Raw genomic sequence first — 20953 nt, 5'->3', positions numbered from 1 at the left:
TAGAAAAATTACATTAAAGGTAAAATAATCTTTTCAAATGATTTTGAACTTACATTTGTTATAAAACGTAAAAAAAGTGTTGAAAGGAAGAAAATAAATGTTGTAAATTGAGTTACTGGTACTGTGGGCAAAAAAGATATAAAAGTACATAAAATAAATATATAATACAACTAGTGAACATTGACCTACTGTTGGCAGTGCTTGTGTACAAATATATTCTGCTATAGGCATACTAGCTTTAGGTACAGTATGTTTACAGTCTATTCTACCCAAATAGTACTTATACTGTACTGCAGCTAATAATCTCCTTAAATCTACAATGAACTGAACCATCATTCATCTTCAGGACTGATTCTGCATTGTTTGGCAAAATCTACCACTCAGATTACAATGTATCTCTTAGATCCTATAATATGTCTTAACATTTCTGCTATTTTCTACTATATAAATACTGCTACATGCTGTCAGTATGCTTTTTTACTACTGCTACTTGCTACTGTTACTATGCTACCACTGTACTAATACTACTGGTACTACAACTAGTGATATTGCTACACTTACTGTTACTACTACTACTACTACTACTACTTTGCTATCTAAATAATGTACTACCAGTTTTAGCACTATTTCTACTCTTCTATAACTTTTTTTTAAAGCAATATTTCGACTATATTACGTCATGATAATTTAAGATGTTTTATGTTGGCTAAGCTCCAGATCCTTTAGGTACCAAATTGCCAACATTATTTTGCTGTTAATGAAAATATTTGGAATGAACTAGTCAGAATTGCAATGACCTTTCAGACGGCACATGAAAATGTGTTAAACAAAGCAATTAATGTCATAGACAGTACTGGTTACAAGTACTTTTGACAACATGAGTATGTAGAACTTACTCTTACGACATGGTTGTTTTTTTTCCATAATAAATGAAACGAGGGAAATAACTTAGCTGTAAATTTCCTCAAGAGAATGAGACAGTACTGATAATTGTAATATAGTGTAGTGTAGTTGGATTTATATAACGATTTACTGTATACTGAATTCTTAAAGTGCTCAAATTGTGGGCTAGCTCATATATTAACTTACTGTATCTCCTAAGGGTCTCTTGATGAATAGTGTAAGCTACCTGGTAAGGCCTACTCGTCTGTCCATAATAGGAAATGTATAGACCAGTGCACCAGGGTAACCCCCTACTTTTCTCGAAAGATGTAATGGGCTCTTTAAAGTGTACAAGAGGTGACCAAATTGTGGGCACATGAGCCTTCATGTGTAGGCCTAGGCGTACACATGAAGTTGCTTGTATAATGGGATACATAAAGAATAGCTTGTTCAGGTTTGTACAGTAGTCTAAAATGAAGGAGCCTACTGTATGGTTATGGAATCTTCACACCCAACCCCTATGTACTGATACCTGGTGGTGGTTTGGTGGAGGAATTTTCATTTTTATTCGTAATTTTCTTTATCAAATCACATCTTTGTTTTCATTACATTTTTTTAATCTGAATGTTCACTTTAAAATACTTGCTATCAGTCATTTTCATTCACGCTTCAAAAATTGAATGACATTTTTAACATTGCCTTTAAAAATAATCTTCAAAAGTAAGAAAAGCAATTAGAATAGGTAAAGTGGCATTCTGATAAAGTTCATTTCATAATTTTAACTAATTGGTGAGTGATTTAAATGCTGGCTCAGTAATATTTATTATGACATCAACTTGTGAGAATGCCACTTTAATGTTAAGGTCAAAGGTGGCGTCAACTTGGGATGTTGCCACTGTTTTAAAGCTCTGTACAGTATCAATATTCATGTCATAAACTTATGTGAGTACCCATACAGGCATGATGATGTCATATTTCACCCAAATATGGGCATATCATATTTTTTTGACACATAAAATTTGATAGTGTGGCTAGATCTTTGTGTGGAGTCCTAAAATTGTTGAGTGGGCAGTTTGAAGGCTGTGACATTTCTTGATGTAGGTCGTATGTTGTAGAGAGATGAGAAGCATACGTAAGTGTACACAAGATTTTAAAATGAAAATGATATCTATGGGTATATCGATGATAGTAAAGATGGAAATGATGGCAATGTTAATGAGGATATTGGAGATGTTGATAGTAAAGATAGGTATTATATTGATAATATTGTTGTTATTACTGATTATGGTAATTTTGACGATGTTAGTGACGATGACAGTATCAACTTTAAACAGGTGACAGAATGACAATGAAAATGGTTATACTTGATTGAACATGGTATTTTATGTGAACTTTCATAATCATTTTGATACACGGTATTATGAATATCATTATTATGGCGTTGATGATGTCCGGACTATCAAATTTTATTTGACAGAAACATACGACATGCCTATGGTCATGATGACATAACATCATGACCATATATAGGCACATCATGACTATATATGGGAATACAACAGTTTTTATCAAAGAAAATTTGATAATGTGGACAGATCTTAAAGCAAGGGACACAACATCAGATTTTGTCTAATCATACCCAACCGATAACATTGGATTATATGTATTTGTCAGATAATATTTGAGATTGTGGCTAGATCTTGATAGAGGTTAAGCGTTTGTGATAATTTGGTCAAAATGAGCATTGAATTATGGTGTCGCGAGCAGCTCTCTGAAATGAACACTTTCCCTCGATTAAATTATCAGTAATAAATGTCTTCATTTCATTTCACTAGGCTTTGCAGAGTATGAACATGTCGCCTTCACCAACTGGAGAAAACTCTGACGACTTTCTTGACAACATCAATAGCAGCGCCCTCATCTTTGGGACTGATGTTGCCTCCGTTGATGTGGCAACGAGGGTAGCTATTGTCAAGTTCTTTATGTCGCCGAATGTGATAGCCAATCACAATGAGCATACACGTACATTACGACTTCATCCTAGGCCAGTTGTGGCCTTCCAAGTTAAAAACTTTCTGGAATCTAGGCCAAAGAAAACAGAATTTATTGACAAGTTAGCCAGAACACAGGTTAGTTTTACTGCTATTTATATTTAGATTTTTTAAATTTTTTTTTTAAATTTTAATTTAGTAAAAATTTTAATTTGTACAAAAAAACCCTGGTGTAGTAAAGGGAAGCAGGATATTTTCTGTTGGCTTTTTTTTACGAATCAACAGACGTTTACCATATAACTTTAACACAAAATTTATTGACAAAAAGGATTGACGTTTCGTGAAGCTTTTTGGAGATTGGAGCCAAATTTAGATGATGAAAAGAAAGCACTCACAGCAGCTACTTTGAAGTCCATTGCATTAAACTACATTGAGCGCAATGACCCATCACCCCCTCGATCCTTACGACGAGCACTGGGACAGCTAAAGAAGAGGGATGACATAATCCTGTCTCTTATACACATCTAGATGTGTATAAGAGACAGCTTATACCATGTTGTTTTAAGTGCATTCCTATGTTTCCCTTTCTATGTTCATCAATGCGTTGATAAAGGTGTCGGCAAGTATAGCCGACATAGCTTGAATCACACAAGCCACATTGAAATTTATACACAACGCATTGTTCATTAACAATCTTAGGTTTTCTTTCTCTCTTCTTTAAGATTTCACCTACTTTCCTACTAGTAAACACTGGAATAATTTCTTTATCAATCTTAGAGCTGAGTTGTTTAAGTTGTTTAGTAACTGAGTTTGCTGAAAGCTGATCCTTAAAAGGCAGTACAATTCTAACAGGTTGTTCATTCATTTCTTGACTAGTAGGCCTATTTACATCTGTAATGACTGGTTCATTGCAAGATACGTCATTACGTTTAGAAAAAAATTTTATGTTCATGTTTTGTATTAGGAAATAAATATTATTATTGAAAATGTTAGTTCTATGGAGCAACATTGATATATGATGTTGTTACAGGGTTGTAACTGGTCATATAATTGATTCAAAATTTTATCTGATACAGAAAAAATATTTTGCTTGAGATTACAATGATATAACAAAATAAAAAATAATTAAAATATATCTCTTAATGCCTTTAATAAATATTGATTTGTCAGTGTAAATCTCCGTTATAGTAATAAAGTTGAACATAATAATATTTATAAGAAAAATGTTTTGTTGTATATTATATATTTATTTATTATCTCATGCTCATCCAACAAGTGACTTGCAACTTATAGGATGGAAATAATGCTTTATATGTAAATCCAGTCACTTAATGAATTGCTTCTCTGAAGATGAGGACAAAATGAGGTGTTACATGATGTGGACCTAGGACCTTGGAATTAGAAGTGAAGCAGTCTAACCACCAAGTTACACTGCCATTCAATACATAAAGAGCCTGATTTATGCCTCAAGAGGCTGTGGATGTGTAGATTTCATCAACTAATCAACTTTTACCAACAAACCTCATTGAGATGAAATATATAAAATAAACACATCATAAGTTTAATGATTGATGGTCTAATGACCAGTAATTTTTGTCCCTGCTTGTCTCCATTAAATATAAATTATGTGATAAAAACAAAATTATCAGCTATTTAAAATTTACTTCATTTTTAACTAATAAACCTTGTACTTCAATATTTGGATTGCTTTTGTGTTTAATTATTTTGATGTATTATTTTTCAATTGCAAATAATTTCTTTACTAGTTGATGGTGGTTGGAATTGAACTATTCCTTTCAACTTTTAACAGTTGGATTATTTTTTTCAGGCAAATAGCTAATCTTTGCAATGAAATACAAAAATTTATTAGAAAATATTTGATGCAGGGAGTGATGGTAATCTAAATTTTAATAGGCCTCATATAATTTATAAAATTGATTGTTTTTGTTGATTACTTTAATAATTATTAATTGATTGTTATGTTAGATTGATACTTTAAATTATGATCAATATTGATTTCATTTTTTTCAGGCTATAGAATATTTTGGTGAGTCCTGTCTAAAACCGGTCAACGTTACATATCTCAGAATCCAGACAGGTGTCTATGATCCGGCAATCATCGGCGACAAGTCAAGTTGGTACAGTCATCAATTAATAGCCAACTTCTTTCGGGTCTACTCCGAGAATTCCTCCCTGGCTACGGCGATCCAGGGCATGATGGCGGCTGATTCAGACTCCTCGAACCCCACGGACGAGAGTGGAGAGGACAGTGATGGTGGCAGCACAAGTTCCTCTTATTCCTCGTTGAATGATTTTGTAACCGACATGAAAAATAGTGACATCAGAGGGGATGCACCAGGTAAATATTTTATTGGTAGTTGGGAGATTGTATATTTCTTATTGCGTGATTGAATTTTGCTTCATTCATATGATCATGTATTTAAACATTAAAAATTTATTCATACATACATTTGTTCAGAATTCATTTAACTATACAGTTCCATCATTTAGTCAGTTATTTGTTCATATATCCATAGTCATCATTCTTTCATTTATTTATTCCTTTAAATGTTTTTTCATTTATCCATTCATAATTTAATTATTCATATATTCATTCATACACTATGATCATAAACCCACTCATTTGTTACTCAATCATCTGTCATTTAATCATAATCTTTTCTTCATTTATACAGTCAATTCATTTAGTTACTCTTCTTGTCAGTCACATATTTATTCATTCATGCATTCATACATTTATAAATTCTTTCATACATGCATTTATTTATTTATTCATTCATTTATTTATAATTTCTTTATGCTTATTATATTTATCTTATCTTATTTTTTAAACATTTCCTACTGACGTTTCCTTCTCAATAGAGCATCAAGATGTCCTCCAGAGTGAAGTAAATCAGCTTGAAGTATACCACGCTCCTGATTCACTCCAGGTGCCGTCAGAAAGCCAGGCCAGCGACTCTGCTTGCTCCGTACCAGACAGCGACTCATCCAGTAGCCAAGAAGCGCCACCATATGATGTAAGTAGGCCTACAGTACATGCTTAGCTTTGTCTGATCTTGAAGCATCTGTGCATTGTGTCAAGTGATGAAGCTCTAAGCTTATCAATTGTCAATAATAATAATAACAACATTGACAACCATTACCTTGGTCATAATTGCGAAAGATAATTAGTAAATTAGTACAAACAACCTTTCACATTCCTAAAGCCTATGTGTAGTATAATTTATATGCTGGTGCATTAATTAACAGCTAATTACTCTTTGAGACTGCTTACTAATTATCAACAACAAAGATATGGCATTTGTTGAGCATATGTATTTCTTTGTCCCATATTCATTGAAATTGCAGAACAGTTAAAACAATTATTGTTCTTCAGCTTCACTTGTACATGTACACATACAGTACATCGCATGCCTGCATGCATGCATTCATGCATGCCTGCATGCATGCATTCATAAACACATTCATATTGACGTGCTACTGCCTGTGATATCCTGAATTCTAATTCTATTAAGACTTTCTAATTTAATAATTGTATTTGCATAGTTTATTAATATTTTATGCATATTGATAATCATATTTGCATATTAAATTAATATTTTATGCATATTAAGTTGTATTTGCTTATTTGATTAATATTTTATGCATATTGTATTTGCATATTTGATTAGTATTATATGCATATTAATGATTGTAGTTTGCATATTTTTTTATTTTGCCAGTCAAATCTTTACTTGACTTAACTAAATCACCTCTTATAATCACTTCTTGCACTGTGAAATATATAATACCATGCTTACACATATATAAGTCCAGCTATGACTGACCAAGGTACAAATATATTCATCTGAAACAAGTCCTTATTGGCTTACAAAAAACTGTTTTTACTATTTCATGCTTTTTCAATTTAATCTTACAACACTTGTTTACAGAGTAGAAAGACCTTAAATAGTAAAAGATACAAGAAAACTTTAATGTAGTAATGTATAACATTGTTTTAGATGCATAAAAAATACTATTTTACACTATAGAAATGTCAACTATTATTTTTGTTGCATCTCTGACGTCTCAGTTTCATGGCTAAAATAATTTCTCTGAATGCTAAATGTTCGCATATTAAAATAAGAATGGATTTGGCTTTCAAACAATATTGATTGTTAATTGAGAAATTTAAAGGAACAGTCTTATATGATTATCATTATTGCAAATCAAGTATTGTAATAGTCAATATAACGGCTTGCATTGATGAGAATGTGTTCACATGCTCTGTTACAGCCAATCAAATGTTGTGTGTCTCAGAATGTTTGAATTACAACATACAGGCCCAGTTATTGATGAACAATATTAACACAATGAAGCAGTCATTTTTTAATGACTACATCAGTACAATGATTTCTGGTCACTCCATTGGATGCATATCCAGTAATTGCTCACTGGTTCCCTAAGCTTATTACAACCCCATGAAACCGAATGTGCATGGGGTGGTAAGACACTTGGGCATACAACCCCATAAACCTATGGTTTCATAGCTACAGCGATTGTGCTTATACTTGAGTTAGCATGGTACATAATCTTAAGCATCATCATTCTCGCCTTCTTGTTATCTGACTTTTACTCTTTTGTACACTTACCATTCACTCCTTTACTGGCTCAGTCTTCTGATGATGAAGCAGACGGGGAAGATGAGGAGGAGATAAATTGGCGGGTATGCTGTCAAAGTATAAGTAATCCTTGTCGTAGAGTAAGTCCTCCCCTTCATGTAGAGTGGAATAGTCCGTATCTCTTGGTGAAGGATAACCGTTGGTATGGGACAGGTAGCAGCAGATGGATGGTCTTTTGTTTATACTGTATTCAGTTTCAACCTTCAGGATTGTACTAATATTATTATAATTAGTTATTAAATTATGCAAATGAGTTAATTACTAAAATAACAATAGCAAAATAAACTCGTAATTCCCTTTAAGTTTTGATTTCATTTGCCTTTGAATTTCATTCTCCATGAAGTAATAAGGATAAAAATTTCAGAAAAATAAAAAATGAAATACCTATGTTGTGCAATATGATTTATTTGTTCTCTTCTTATCTCCCATCTCCCTTTCCCAATAATGTTTTGCTTTTAGACTATATTAAACAAAATCTAATTATGTTCTTATTGAATTGATTATCACACCACTTTTGAAAAATTAATCAAAAATCCTTTCTGTTATTAATGAGGCATAATCATTTTCACAAATTTTGCTCTTATGTTGTCTGAGTGAAATTCATTAAAAATTATATTTGTATATTAATGACATTCTTTTTGAAAAAATAATCTAATCTAATTTAAGAATATAATTTAAAAATTAATATTTAATATCTATCAGGTGTAACAAAATTTCAGTCATTTTCTTAATGGCGCTCTCACCATGAATATGTCGCTGTTTCTGTTACCTCTTCTCAAAACCTATGAAACTCCAGGCCCAATTGATCTCAGTCTATCATTAGGTGTAATTTTTTGATTTTCATTAAACTCTTCAATTTCAGTCTAGTATGTCTTTTTTGGTTTTCATCGTCATCTCCTTCCTTTATGCTTGCATGTGCTTCGTTGTACAGTGGTTTAGACTTAGATTATGATATTATGATTGAGCATTATCATGATCATCTTAATCAACATCATTAGTGTTAGTATTAGTACCGTAGTTCTTCAGATATAAGCCTGCTTCTGGTTTGAACTCCAACTCTATGCCTGATTTTACATACTGGTGTTTTCCCGTGTATAAGACCATTTGCCACAATCAGGCTTAAACTTGAGAAACTATGGTGTTAGTATACTTTTATACTATTGAGATATATAATTTAGATTGATGTGTATTTTTGGTATTTGGATGCACGATGTATAGTTTATGAGTTACTGTAGATAGATTGTGTTTGCTATCCTATCCAGGGCTACTGAGAGGGAGAAGAACAGACATGGACACAATTCCCAGAACTCTTAATTATTTTGGAATCTCAAATCATGATAGTAAATGAAGAGATAAAATGTGGGCTACAACTATTATCAAAAGAATTAACAATGAAAAAGGGGTGAAATTTTTTGATTTATCACTCATGCTCACAATCCTCTCAGCAGGCCTGACTTTTACCTAAGCTCATGTAATTATCTGTTGTCATTATCCTTTTATTCTTATCTGCTTGTCCATAAATAAATAAGTTTATTTTAATTATTTTAGTTTTTTGGGAAAATTGTTAATAGAGCTTAAGAATTTGTGACAAACATTTTTTCTAATCTTTTAATACTTTGCAATATTCTTAATAGATTTACTGATAACAATAAAAAAAATTAACAATGTTATCAAAAGTTATTTTGATAAATTAGAACTGTTAGAACTCTATGTTGTAACTATTTTTAATACTTAATATTATTATTAGATTTTTAATATTTTAACCTATAATAGCAAAGCAGTTATCAAAAAATTGTATTTTCAGGTTCAATGAAGGGGACATTTTTCCTACTAGTATTATTTTCAGGTATTATTTATGTTCCTACTATAATTACATTTTTCTCTTTTGATTTTGACAGCCAAAGAGACCAGTTGAAATTATTGAGCCGACTGGGAATGATACTGACGCCGATATTGACAGTCTGAAGTACGACTCGGACAACAACTCAGCGAGCACCGTGAAATCTCGCACAGGTATCGAAGTCATCAATGAGCAACCCGGCCAAGTAGACGAGGACAACAACAAGATCCAGGTGCCAACTGAGGGCAGTGTCAAACGTGCGACACTTCGCCAACAAGGCAAGTCTCACTCTGTAGATGTTGGACGTAATGCTCATGAACCAACGTCACCATCAGTCCTCGAGAAGATGACCGCGCTGTTTAGGTCCGAATCAAGCGATTCCTCTAACCCTCCATCGCCGGTGAAGTCGAAGAAATCATCCCTTTTCCAAGGGATTATGGATTTTGCAATGGACTCTGAGCGTGACCGTCCTAACTCACCAGCTTCATCAAATGGAGCTGACTTGACCTACACTCCGAGTGTAACCTCAGACCCTGGACCATATCGTAGCAGTAGCGGCGTTTCTAGCATGAGTACTGGTTTAGGAATCCCCACTCGCAAGAAAAAAACAACAAGCTCTCCTTTCCCTACTAGTAAGCATAACTTAATGAAATAACTAGATTCAAATATTTGTTATAATGATAGTAAAGAAAATGATGATTATTAATAATACTGTAATCCATAATAATAGATAAAATAATGAATAATAATGAAAATTCTAATACTAATGGGGATGTTAATATTAATGATGACAGGCAATATGTTAATTTGGTGATCCATTAATAATAATCCATTGCAATAGGTATGATAATAAGTAATAAATTGAATGATAATGCCATTACTGGTAGTAATAATACTGATCATTATAATCATAAATTATACCAATAACCCAGCCATATGGTCTCATTCAATCTCATTGTTGTTAGAAAGTTTTCCAAACAATTAAATGCCTCATGTATTTATTTATTTTGTTGCATTGTATCAGTTACATGACTTATTGTAATGGTTTTTTTTTTTTTAAACAGATACGCGCAAATCACTTGTCGAAAGATCACCACTAATAAAACACTCATCTACCAAGAAACCTAATGAGAAAGAGAAGAAAAAACTGAACACAGCCAACGATGAACGACCAAACAGGTCAGTCTTTTAATTTCATGACATGGGGCTTGCCATGCTAAACCAACATCAGTGACCAAAACAAGAAAATTGAATTTTTATTATATTCATATTCTCCACGTTATAAGCTTTCAAATGATGGGTCATTTACTGGAATTGACTTACTATTGCTAAAGTTATGAGTAAAAGTGTTACAGCTTCTCTGTATTAAAGCATACAATATTGCCACATTCTTGCGCTAATTACTCAGTTTAACATAAAGCGTCAGTGCGCTGGTTTTGGGATGCCAAGCCTTATTATGCAGGGAGATAGAGTACTTAAATACATAATTCATATTGTACTTTTATTATTATAAGTAAGTTATTACATTTTAATGGAAACTTTGATCTGGAAAATATTTTCCTTACCAATTAACAGAAAGATAAAATAGATAATATGGTTTCATTATTGTTTGCAGAGACCCCTAAATTGGCAGTACTGTAGTCAATTTAATCATTTTATATTCACAGGGTTGTATTTTCTTGCGCATGAAAAATATTTACTTATATTTCAAAACATACTACATACATTCATTTCAATTTTTTTCTTTCTTCCTACAGTGACAGTCAGCTGTTCCTAAAGGAGATCACTAGAGGTGTTTTAGAAGGAAACAACGTTGGCTGGTTCAATTTCTCTCGTCTGAAGAAATTGATGCAGAATGAGAATCTCAGAGCCCAAGTGATCAGTCAACTGTACCCTCAGGAGAATACAGTCACAGAAGACTTCATTGAAGATACCGTAAGTTAGATTCCAGTTTTGAAATGTTGTGGTAAAGCCATTTGGGTCTTGAGCTCTTCTGCTCTACCTCTCCAATTGGATTGTCCTGGCCTTTTACAATGGAATGGCCTGGTTCAGCTAATGAACAGCTGGCCAAAAAAATATTCAGCAATTTGGCTAATTCGGTATGAAATAATTAGTCGAATAGAAATTTGATTAGCCAAAACAAAAGAATATAAGCAGTGACAGCTTAAATTCCATTAGCTTTTTTGAATAATTTTGAATGAAAATATTTAGCAAAATTCAGCTTTTATTAGGATTTGGCTAATGACAGCTTAAATACTGTAAAACCTTCTGGTTTTAAACTTTCTCATAGAATATTTAGATAAAGTAGGGAGGCTTTCTTGCCTTCCCATTTCACTACTTGGCTAGACCCCAATTTATAATATTATTTGATGACTGGAATAGGAATATTGTTTCCCTTGAAATTGTTTATATTTATGAACACATCTATTCATTGCCTTTGTGTACTTTAATTTTTATACTCATTAAAGACATTATAATAACCAGTCCACAGGAAAACACAGTACAGAGATACATTATTATTATTTATCTATTTGATTTTAATAATTGTTGAAGAGACATTCTCATCTAGAGCTGTTCATCTTTTGATTGCCTAGATGCGGCATATGAACTAATTCTTTATGCACCTCTGAAACGCTAGACTTTCTGTGTTGTTAATGTAGAATTGCTACTTATTCAGCCTTTTATTCTAAATATGAATATTTTAATCCCAGATGTTTGCATACAGAATGCCACTGTCTTCCATCCCTTCAGCATGCCTAGCTGAGAAACTTTTACTTATGCTGGGGGTTAACATTTCAAATATATTCTGAATATTTTTCTACTTTCAATCTTTGCAGAAAGTAACCAAGCCAGTATACAAAGGGGTTGTGTCGGTGCTGAAGGCAATCATTGCAGGCCTGGAACACTCCTATGACGTGCATGCGGCTGGTGGCGTAGCGAGTGCGTTCGCTCTACTAGAGATCGCCCACACTCACTACTTTGGTAAGGAGCCTGTTAAAGTCAGCAAGGTGAAGGACACAAAGCATGCTGGGATAGTTGATGGTTCAGATAGAGACAAGTCCTGGTATGGGTACAGTGGTGGTTATCGTAAACGTCTTGGTGGTGGGGCTATAAATACACATAGTCTGAATGAGGACAACTTTATTGCGGCCATAGGTGAGAGGCTTATTGCTGTTGCTTTTGCTTGCTTCCCTCCCTCTGTTTTTTTTTCTAGTCCCCACCTGGATTGTGATCACTCATTGTAAAATAAATGAAAATTAAATTCCACTATTGTCTACATGGTTACACAGCAATGAAGTTTCCCTTAGATCTTGATTATAGTCGTTAGTATTAATTAGTGTTGACTTTATTGGTTGTTCACTGGGATCTTGTAGATTAACTTGCATATTATTTACTATGGGGGTAGTTGGTGTTTGATCACTATATAAGGTTGGTATTTTTAAGTGCTTTGAAATGAACTGATATTTTTAATGTTTTATTATAGTGATTATTATCATTGAGCCCATCAACATCCTTTAATATTGTCCATAAATGTACTACAACCAAAATTTCAATATGATAATATAAATTGTATTATTAGTACAAAAATTTCAATTTTATAGATAAACAATTATAAATGTAATAATCGAAATTCAATTTAAAACATAAAAATAAATTTAATAAACTTTTGAGAATTGTCAACTTATGTCATGGGTCCAATCAAAGCAAATGGTAGAATTTTTCTCATGATATAAACCTGAAAGACAAATGCCTAAATCCTTTTTAAATTGAATATAAATGTGACTAATTTTTAAATACAGTTTTGTCTCCATCCAGTTAGCTGGTTATCAAATTCATCATAGCTCTATATTTATTCATAGGGGTATATTTCAGCAGCACCTATTAATTCCATACTAAAATAAATTTTTAATTGTGGTCTGGTCCCAGGATAAAAAAAACAGGATTCATTCCCAATGTAGCCCAACTAAGAATATATAATAACAACAGTACCATCCTATGTCACATGTTATGTTGAATGTTGTTGCTTTGTCTTTTCTCTCTGCACGCCTGCTAACTTCATCTTATTGGAACAGAGAGTAAGCAAACCCAACTATTCATCCAAAAATAAATTGTACTATATCCAATTCTCCTACATTTTTTTCTGTTTTTTTTTTTTTTCAAACAATCTACATTAATTTACTCTTGTAGTTCCACTCCTTTCTACAATATTGAATAGTTTTTATTTCCTTTTCATGAAATGCATTTAAGCTATTTTTTTTTTCTTTAGCCAGGCCATGTGATTGGTTCCTATTGATCATGTGATACATTTTTTTTCTTCTGCATTTATGTACCCAGGAGCCTCAAGTGCATGCGTCCATAAAATGTATTTAGTTTTGTCTATGTTAATCTCTTGATGTAACACTGCCACATGTTCATAAGCATTTATGATTTTAAATAGTCATCCCCGCGTTTCCCCTTTGGAAAAAAAAAACCATCAGAGTTTGGCCATGTAAGCTGATTAATTATGGCTTTAGTAATTTTTAAAGATACACACCAAAAAAATTGCATGTTTTCTTATAAAAGATGCATTCCATTTTTGTATAACTGCCTATACATTTCAGCGAACAAGTGAAATTTTTGGCAACGCTAGAACTTAAAGCTTGGTTCAACTAAGAAATTTAGACGCATTATTCAAATGCAAACAATACTACTATGCCTATGCCAGTCACCACAATCAACTTATTATGATCCACGACTGCTGTGCTAGCTCTCATGCCACTAGCTATCACTGGCAGAAAGGCCCAAGGATGCTGAAATTTTCACAAGAGTGAATAGCCATACTTTTCTATCGCACCAAGCCTCTTGACGTTGCATGTAATACATACTGCCAGCTAAGCTGTAGTGATTTATTGAGAACTCAACCTCAAATTGTAATATCTGGCTATGGGCTTCTAGAAAAATTTTAATTAGGAAACATTGATGAGAGATCATAAATACTTTAATTTGCACAGTTGCCAAACTCTTACAGAGTATTTTCTGTTGTCAAAATTTGTTATAAATAAACACAAGAAAATTTAGAAATAAAAAATTGATTTAAGTGGCATATATGATATACTAACAAATGAAAATTTGTGATTGTTTTAAAGTAAGTTACTCACAAACAATTTTTTTTTTCAATTTTTGTAAGTTATTAAAATATGTAAACTATTTTTATTTCATGTAGAATTTATTTCTTTTAGTAAATGTAATAAGTGTCATAGTTACTTCATAATATATTGTAGTTTAGAATGTTTCTAAATCTTTGGAATTTCTATGCAACTTGTCAGTGGCGGATTCAAGGTGGGGGGGGGGAACCAGCCGGCCCGGGGGCCCCTAACTTTCAAATTCCTGGATCTGCCACTGCATGCATCTCTTACTAATCAACTATTGTATTACAATTTAACACTTTCAATGAACATTATTGTGGAAGAACTCCTATGTATATCTCCATATACTGAATGCCCCTTATCAAGTCATAGATACATTGACTAAACCCATACTATAATTATTTTCATACTATGGATTGAACCAAACTATCATATAAGCCATATATGATCATAAGTCACTTTTTTGTACCATACTAAATTCACAAAGAAAATTAAAAAAATAATATATGGCTGAAATTAGTTTGTACTTTGATTCATACTATGAACCTTATTATCTCTAAATCTATATAAGACTATAAGGCACTTTCTTATACCATACTAAATTGTTAAATTATATCTTAAATGATAAGCCCTCAACCATATGATTGTTATAAGCCCTATGGCTTCAGACTATTCTATGGTTTAAAACATACTATCGCATAAGCTATGTAAGACCATAAAGCTACATTTGCATCAAATCCAAATGGAAATTCGGACTGTATTTTCAATGCGCTGAACGCTAGATTCCCTATTCTTATACACTAATCTGATTTTCTGATCGGTTTGGTAGGCTTTCCGTTCCGAAATGTAAGATTCGGTGTGAATGCACCTTAAGTCGTGTTTTTATGCTGTACTAAATTCTCAATATGTATCTTAAACAAAATGATTGCTAAAGCGTAGTATGGCTTTGTCTATTTTGTGGTGTGATCCATACTATGATTTAAACCATACTAAGATTTTGAAACTTACATCAGATATCAGCCAATATGTACAGCCATACAGAAATTGTATGGCTGAAGAATTGGATAGCCATATCATAGAGGTATTATTAAGAAGGAGATGGCTCAGCAACAGATCCCTTCAACGCGACAAGCTAATGTGTTCCCCGCCTTTGGATCGCGCGCGGGCTTATCATCGTATTATTAACATTTTTTCATTAGTAGCAACTTGGCAACGACATGCTTTTATACACTTCAACACGGTTAACTCATTAGATATGTTTAAAATTAACAATGTTCTCTGATTGGATTTTTTTCGGACTTTTAGAATGATATATGCATATTTCAGGAACAGATTCCGCAAAATATTTCTGTTACAATTACTTCTGTCATTATAATTTGTCTAAAGATCACTTAGTTTATTATTATCCTCGGTCATTCCTTAATTAATTAATATCTGTTAGAGTTAGAATTATTGAGTTTTATCCAATTTATGGAAACTTAAGTTGAAATATACCATACTTTTAAAGCTCATGTAAATGTTCCATTAAATTCGAAACTTTTTTTTGTAGAAATATTAATATGTTTAGTATTTCATGAAAGATAAATGTATTAGCATCAAGGTGGGAACAATTGCGCAGCTATATTGATTATCTGTAATTAGTGCGCATTGAGAAAAGAAGGTGCTCTCCATTTCGCCATGTTCAATTTTTTTGTTAAACTAAGCCTGCAGAGCATTTGGTGGCGGGGAACACATTAGACTTCAAAGGCATCGCGCAAACATTCTTCACGCACTGCAGCTGCTTTGTTCTTGGCTCATTTCGATAGCGCTGCCTGCGCTGAGCTTTTTCGGATGGTCTCAATAATACCTCCATGGCCATACTGTGATTAAATTCAGATTGGCTTGTGGCATAGAGATCAACCTACTTTATAGCTCAAATTTGGTTCATGAAACAATATTGAATAGAGCTCTGTCCACACTATCAAATTTTCAGTTGTATGCCCATATTTAGTCATGATGTGCCCATACATGGTCATGATGTGATGTCATCATGACCATATTTAGGCATATTTTTTGTCAAATAAAATTGAGTAGTCTGGACAGGGCATAATTTGAAGTTATTGTACCTTATCATGCGAGTTCCTTCACATGCTTTATTTAAAATATTTATGAATATAAACTTTTTTTTTTCCCATTCCTCGCTCCTTATTTGTTTTTATTTTGCTTCAGTGTTGGTGGCTTGTGAAAGTTTTAAAATACCTGTCTTTACATTCCTAATTTCCATGCATGCATCCTCTTCAACATTTAAAACTGTAACCAGTGACTTGTGATTTTGGTTTGAGATTTATTTTGATGGAAGTGTGCTTGGGTCCAAAACTGTTGTGGAAGAATGAGGAATGAAAGGAGGGCTATATAAATAGATAGAGTTTTGAGTGAATAAGGACATCTTCAAGAATACATCTATGATCAAATACTATTTGTTTTCTGTATTACAGCTCTTTGCCATTTGTTATGATGGTTTTAGGCATTTATTTTTGTCACTAATTAGAAGAAATTTATTGAACATTTTTTATTCAATCATATGTATCTCAACAATTGTCTGACAAAAGAGTATTTTATTTTATTGGTTTTTTTTTAAACCATTGCATTCTACAGTTGGTAAGCCTGCTACAGTATTTAGAAAATGGATACCATACAAAAAATGTTAAATTTTTTTTTATACAAAATGATAGAATTAGAAACCATTGTATATCAAAATATAAACATATTTTTATATCACTTTTCAAACTAAAAATTGTAATGACAAATTTATATTGTACAGTAGATATATATTACACTATTTTATGATTTCATTAAAATTAAATAGTTATTATTTATTCCTTGGAATCTTTGGTATCTTTATTTTAAAAAATGTGCTAAGACAGTGTAAAACTGAATTGGAGCACATTGTACAAGTTAAACATAAACCCAGATAAACATTTAAAATGAGATAAAAAAAAAAAAGCAAAACATTCGTACAAATATAGTACTGTACATGGCAAGTAAAATTTTAATATTGTAAATAATTTAATTTATGTTTAAGCATTATTTGTATTTTTGTTTATTTTTTCCAGGTGGCCAATTTGTTTGTTTTGTTTTATTTGTTAAAAAAAATCTGTACCATATTTCGATCTTTGCATATTAAATAGGTTGGCAACGCGGAAGAACACCCAGCAATCAGACTGAGAATCTTGAAGCTGGTGAGTTGACTTAAATTGATAAAGTCATTAAAGCTGCAAGCTCTGTCACACATAATAACATTAATTATGTACAGAATGAACAAATGGTATTTCTACCAGGAACAAAACTCTGCATGTGTATTGATGGTTTGTGGGGTAAAAGAGTATAAATTGTACAGATATCTGTGATTAATTCAGACCCTCAAGATAAGTTCTTTTTAAGGTCCAACTTTTCCCCATCATTAACCTTAATCATTAGTTCAAATTTACTCCTAATTATGAATTACATTTTATCTACGTTTCATGGTTATTTATTTCCATCCAATAGTGCACAGACTCATATTAATTTGCATATTCATTTTGTTTACTAATTTGCATTTTTCTTTCAAGTTCATTAGCTTTTTCATTTTTTTCTAATTTGCATAATATTTCATCATTCATTTTTGTGCTAATACTTCCTGTCAGTTGGCAGAGAAGACAGCGGTAATAACAGTTCATACGAGATGATCGATGAAGGTGAAGCCTCGATTGGTAGCACAACAGGAGCGGGAGTCTTCGGCGCTGTGGGAATTGCGGCGGGAATTGCCGTAACCGGTAAGTCATCGCACTAATTCTATCAAACATATGAAATTAAGCGACTGTTTCAATTTTCTATTAAATACTCACTTTCATGTTTAGTTTTCACATTTTCCAAATAGCACATTTTGTATCAGTACCATATAATTAATTCAATTCAATTCAGAAAATGTTTTGTATACATCTCCAATCTAAACGGACCTACAGTATGAGATTCTCTAAAGTTTTACACAGAATACTAAATTTATATGCCTAAAGATTTACGGTAATCAAATTCATTCTAGTTTTTTACATGTTTATTTGTGTATTTGAGAATAAAACAGATGTAAAGCCTGTCCAAATTATCGAATTGCATTTGACAAAAATTTGTTGTATGCCCATATATAGTCATGATGTGCCCATATATAGTTATGATGTGCCTATACTGTAAAACCTTGAATTGAAGCTCAGTGGACTTAATCTCGAGATGAAGCTCATCTCGAATTGAAGCTCCCTCTTTAGTTTGCAAAATTAGCCTCAAAAAACAGCCCATGGGCTTCTTTTCAAGATAGCATAGCCCATCTCGAAAAGAAAACCATCCAAAGTTCTCAGGGCTTCAGTATGAGGTTTTACGGTATATGATCATGATGTGACGTCATGACCATATTTAGGCATGTCATGACCTTATTTAGGCATGTCATGACCATATTTAGGCATGTCATGACCTTATTTAGGCATGTCATGACCATATTTGCATGTCATGACTATATTTAGGCATGTCATGACCATATTTAGGCATGTCACATGTTTTTGTAAAGTAAGCTGTGATAGTCTGAATATGGCTTTAGGCTACAACAATTATCCTTGAAGATGCTGTTTTTATTGCTTAAAAAAGATCAAATCTTTTTTTTTTTCATTTATTCATTGCTCCATTTTGTTACGATTCATCTAAAAGTATTAATAATTGTATTATTGATTACTTTGATTGATGCATTTTGCTGTTCACATTTCTCCCTCTATATCAATTCATTTTTCCCTCCCCTCCCCCAGCCTTTGAAGGGTTGATGCGACTTGGTAAGACAAATTCACATTGTACGCTACCATACACTGTCCTCTGTGGCATTGCTGGTTTTATGTGTCTGCCAAATGGTTTCATAATGTGATAATTAAACAATAATTGGTATTGTTATTACATTTCATAATAAAAAATGAAAAGAAAAACGATTGTTAAAATTGTAGAAAGTGACTTTTTAGTTCTTGTAATTAATCATTTTAACTTATCTTTCTGGTTTTTTTTTTTTTGGTCTGATTATTATTATGATGTAGTACCATATCTTTTTTAACTGTAATCGATATATTATATTGATTAGTCAATTTATCACTGCTAATTGATTATGCTTGCTTTTTAATTACTAATAATAATTAATATCGGTGGTTTGTTTTAATTGAATATTAGGTAGAATAATATTCACTAGGATAACATAAGATTTTGATTTAATTTCTAAAGAAAAGCAAGTTAAATCTAAAAGTATATCAATCTGTTTTTTTAGAGTGGAGTTGAATAGCTTAGTGGTTAAGATGCTTGCCTTCCAATCCCAGGGTCCAGGGTTCAATTCCTGTCAGTGTTGCAGGATTTTTTCTCACGACCAAAACAACTCCACTCCCTAAATCTCATATTGAGTTTGTGTAAAGCATCGTGTGTGTATGTTTGTCTTGTGTAAGGGATTGTCACCTACAAGTAGGACAGTGATATATTCGCTATTGACAACCCTTGCACATGTATTGTGTGCCTAAATAAATAATAAAAAATAAAATGACAGATTAATAAAGATAAATATTCATAGATCAACTTACATTTTCCTGTAATCAGTGTGCTGTGATTGGTTCTGCAGAACCAGCAATCCCATCATCCAACTCACTTTCATTCTCAATTCGCAAGTGTATAACAACATCCTCATTTTCCAGCATCTTAAACCAGCTTACTGTGTCAATCTTCATGCGTTGCATTTTATCTGTATAACCAAGTCAACTATATAATAGCACCGTCATATCCAGTAGTGCTGAACTCTGATTCACATATTCACACAATACCCTGAAAAAAAAGGGGGGGGGGGGGAAATGGCGTGGCTGTGCATTTCTGTGGTTTCCCTTTTTTGAACAAACCAAACCATTTCCTCTTTTTGCATTAAAAATAATCAAAAATGGTGTTAAAATTGATTATTTGTATTCTAGAATGCTGGGACATCACCCCTGACCTCTATAACACCTCTTCACATAGATCCCACCAGGGCACATAGGTCTCTGACTCTGATAAGACCCCTTCTCTCCTTCCTCCCCTGGTTCTGAGCCTGATACACCTTACATTGAACATTGATCAAACAGTAATTTTGATTGGTCAAATCAATATATACTATTAAAATGCCTCTGATTGGTTGATTTGATACACAGTCATTAACTCACAGAGTTTGATTGGCTGCATGCTATCTTCCCATTTTGTGTTTTGCTCAGCTTGTGTTTTGTCCTCTTTCTCTATAATTGTTTACTATTTCTTATTCAAACAACACATTCACTCTTTAACCATTAGTCTGAAGATGATTGAAGTGATCATGTTTGTGATTATGCGTTTATACTCATGGACTAATGGCGTATTGTACTGTGTACTTGCAAATATGTCTTAATG

General features: G+C 32.6%; 1 protein-coding gene across 12 annotated transcripts in view; it reads left to right on the top strand.

The window, feature by feature from the left end:
* LOC117100106 (MAP kinase-activating death domain protein-like) overlaps positions 1-20953 on the top strand; it is a 64525-nt gene that overhangs the window by 31518 nt on the left and 12054 nt on the right. For 3 of the 12 annotated variants that reach the window (XM_033239663.1, XM_033239660.1, XM_033239658.1), the window contains 12 exons: positions 2718-3011; positions 4905-5232; positions 5757-5911; positions 7549-7599; positions 9454-10027; positions 10460-10574; positions 11153-11330; positions 12233-12551; positions 13469-13471; positions 17689-17739; positions 18184-18312; positions 19324-19348. In XM_033239663.1, the coding sequence (XP_033095554.1) occupies positions 2718-3011; positions 4905-5232; positions 5757-5911; positions 7549-7599; positions 9454-10027; positions 10460-10574; positions 11153-11330; positions 12233-12551; positions 13469-13471; positions 17689-17739; positions 18184-18312; positions 19324-19348 (2222 nt within the window). The remainder of the gene's footprint in view (positions 1-2717; positions 3012-4904; positions 5233-5756; positions 5912-7548; positions 7600-9453; positions 10028-10459; positions 10575-11152; positions 11331-12232; positions 12552-13468; positions 13472-17688; positions 17740-18183; positions 18313-19323; positions 19349-20953) is intronic. The other 9 variants (XM_033239670.1, XM_033239662.1, XM_033239667.1 and 6 more) reach the window with 8 other exon arrangements.

Source organism: Anneissia japonica, unplaced genomic scaffold (genome assembly GCF_011630105.1).
Source record: "Anneissia japonica isolate Jap-2015-1 unplaced genomic scaffold, ASM1163010v1 scaffold241_len727266_cov204, whole genome shotgun sequence".
Lineage (NCBI taxonomy): Eukaryota > Metazoa > Echinodermata > Crinoidea > Comatulida > Comatulidae > Anneissia > Anneissia japonica.
Note: the sequence above shows the minus strand (reverse complement) of the source record. Positions and strands in the feature narration are given on the sequence as shown.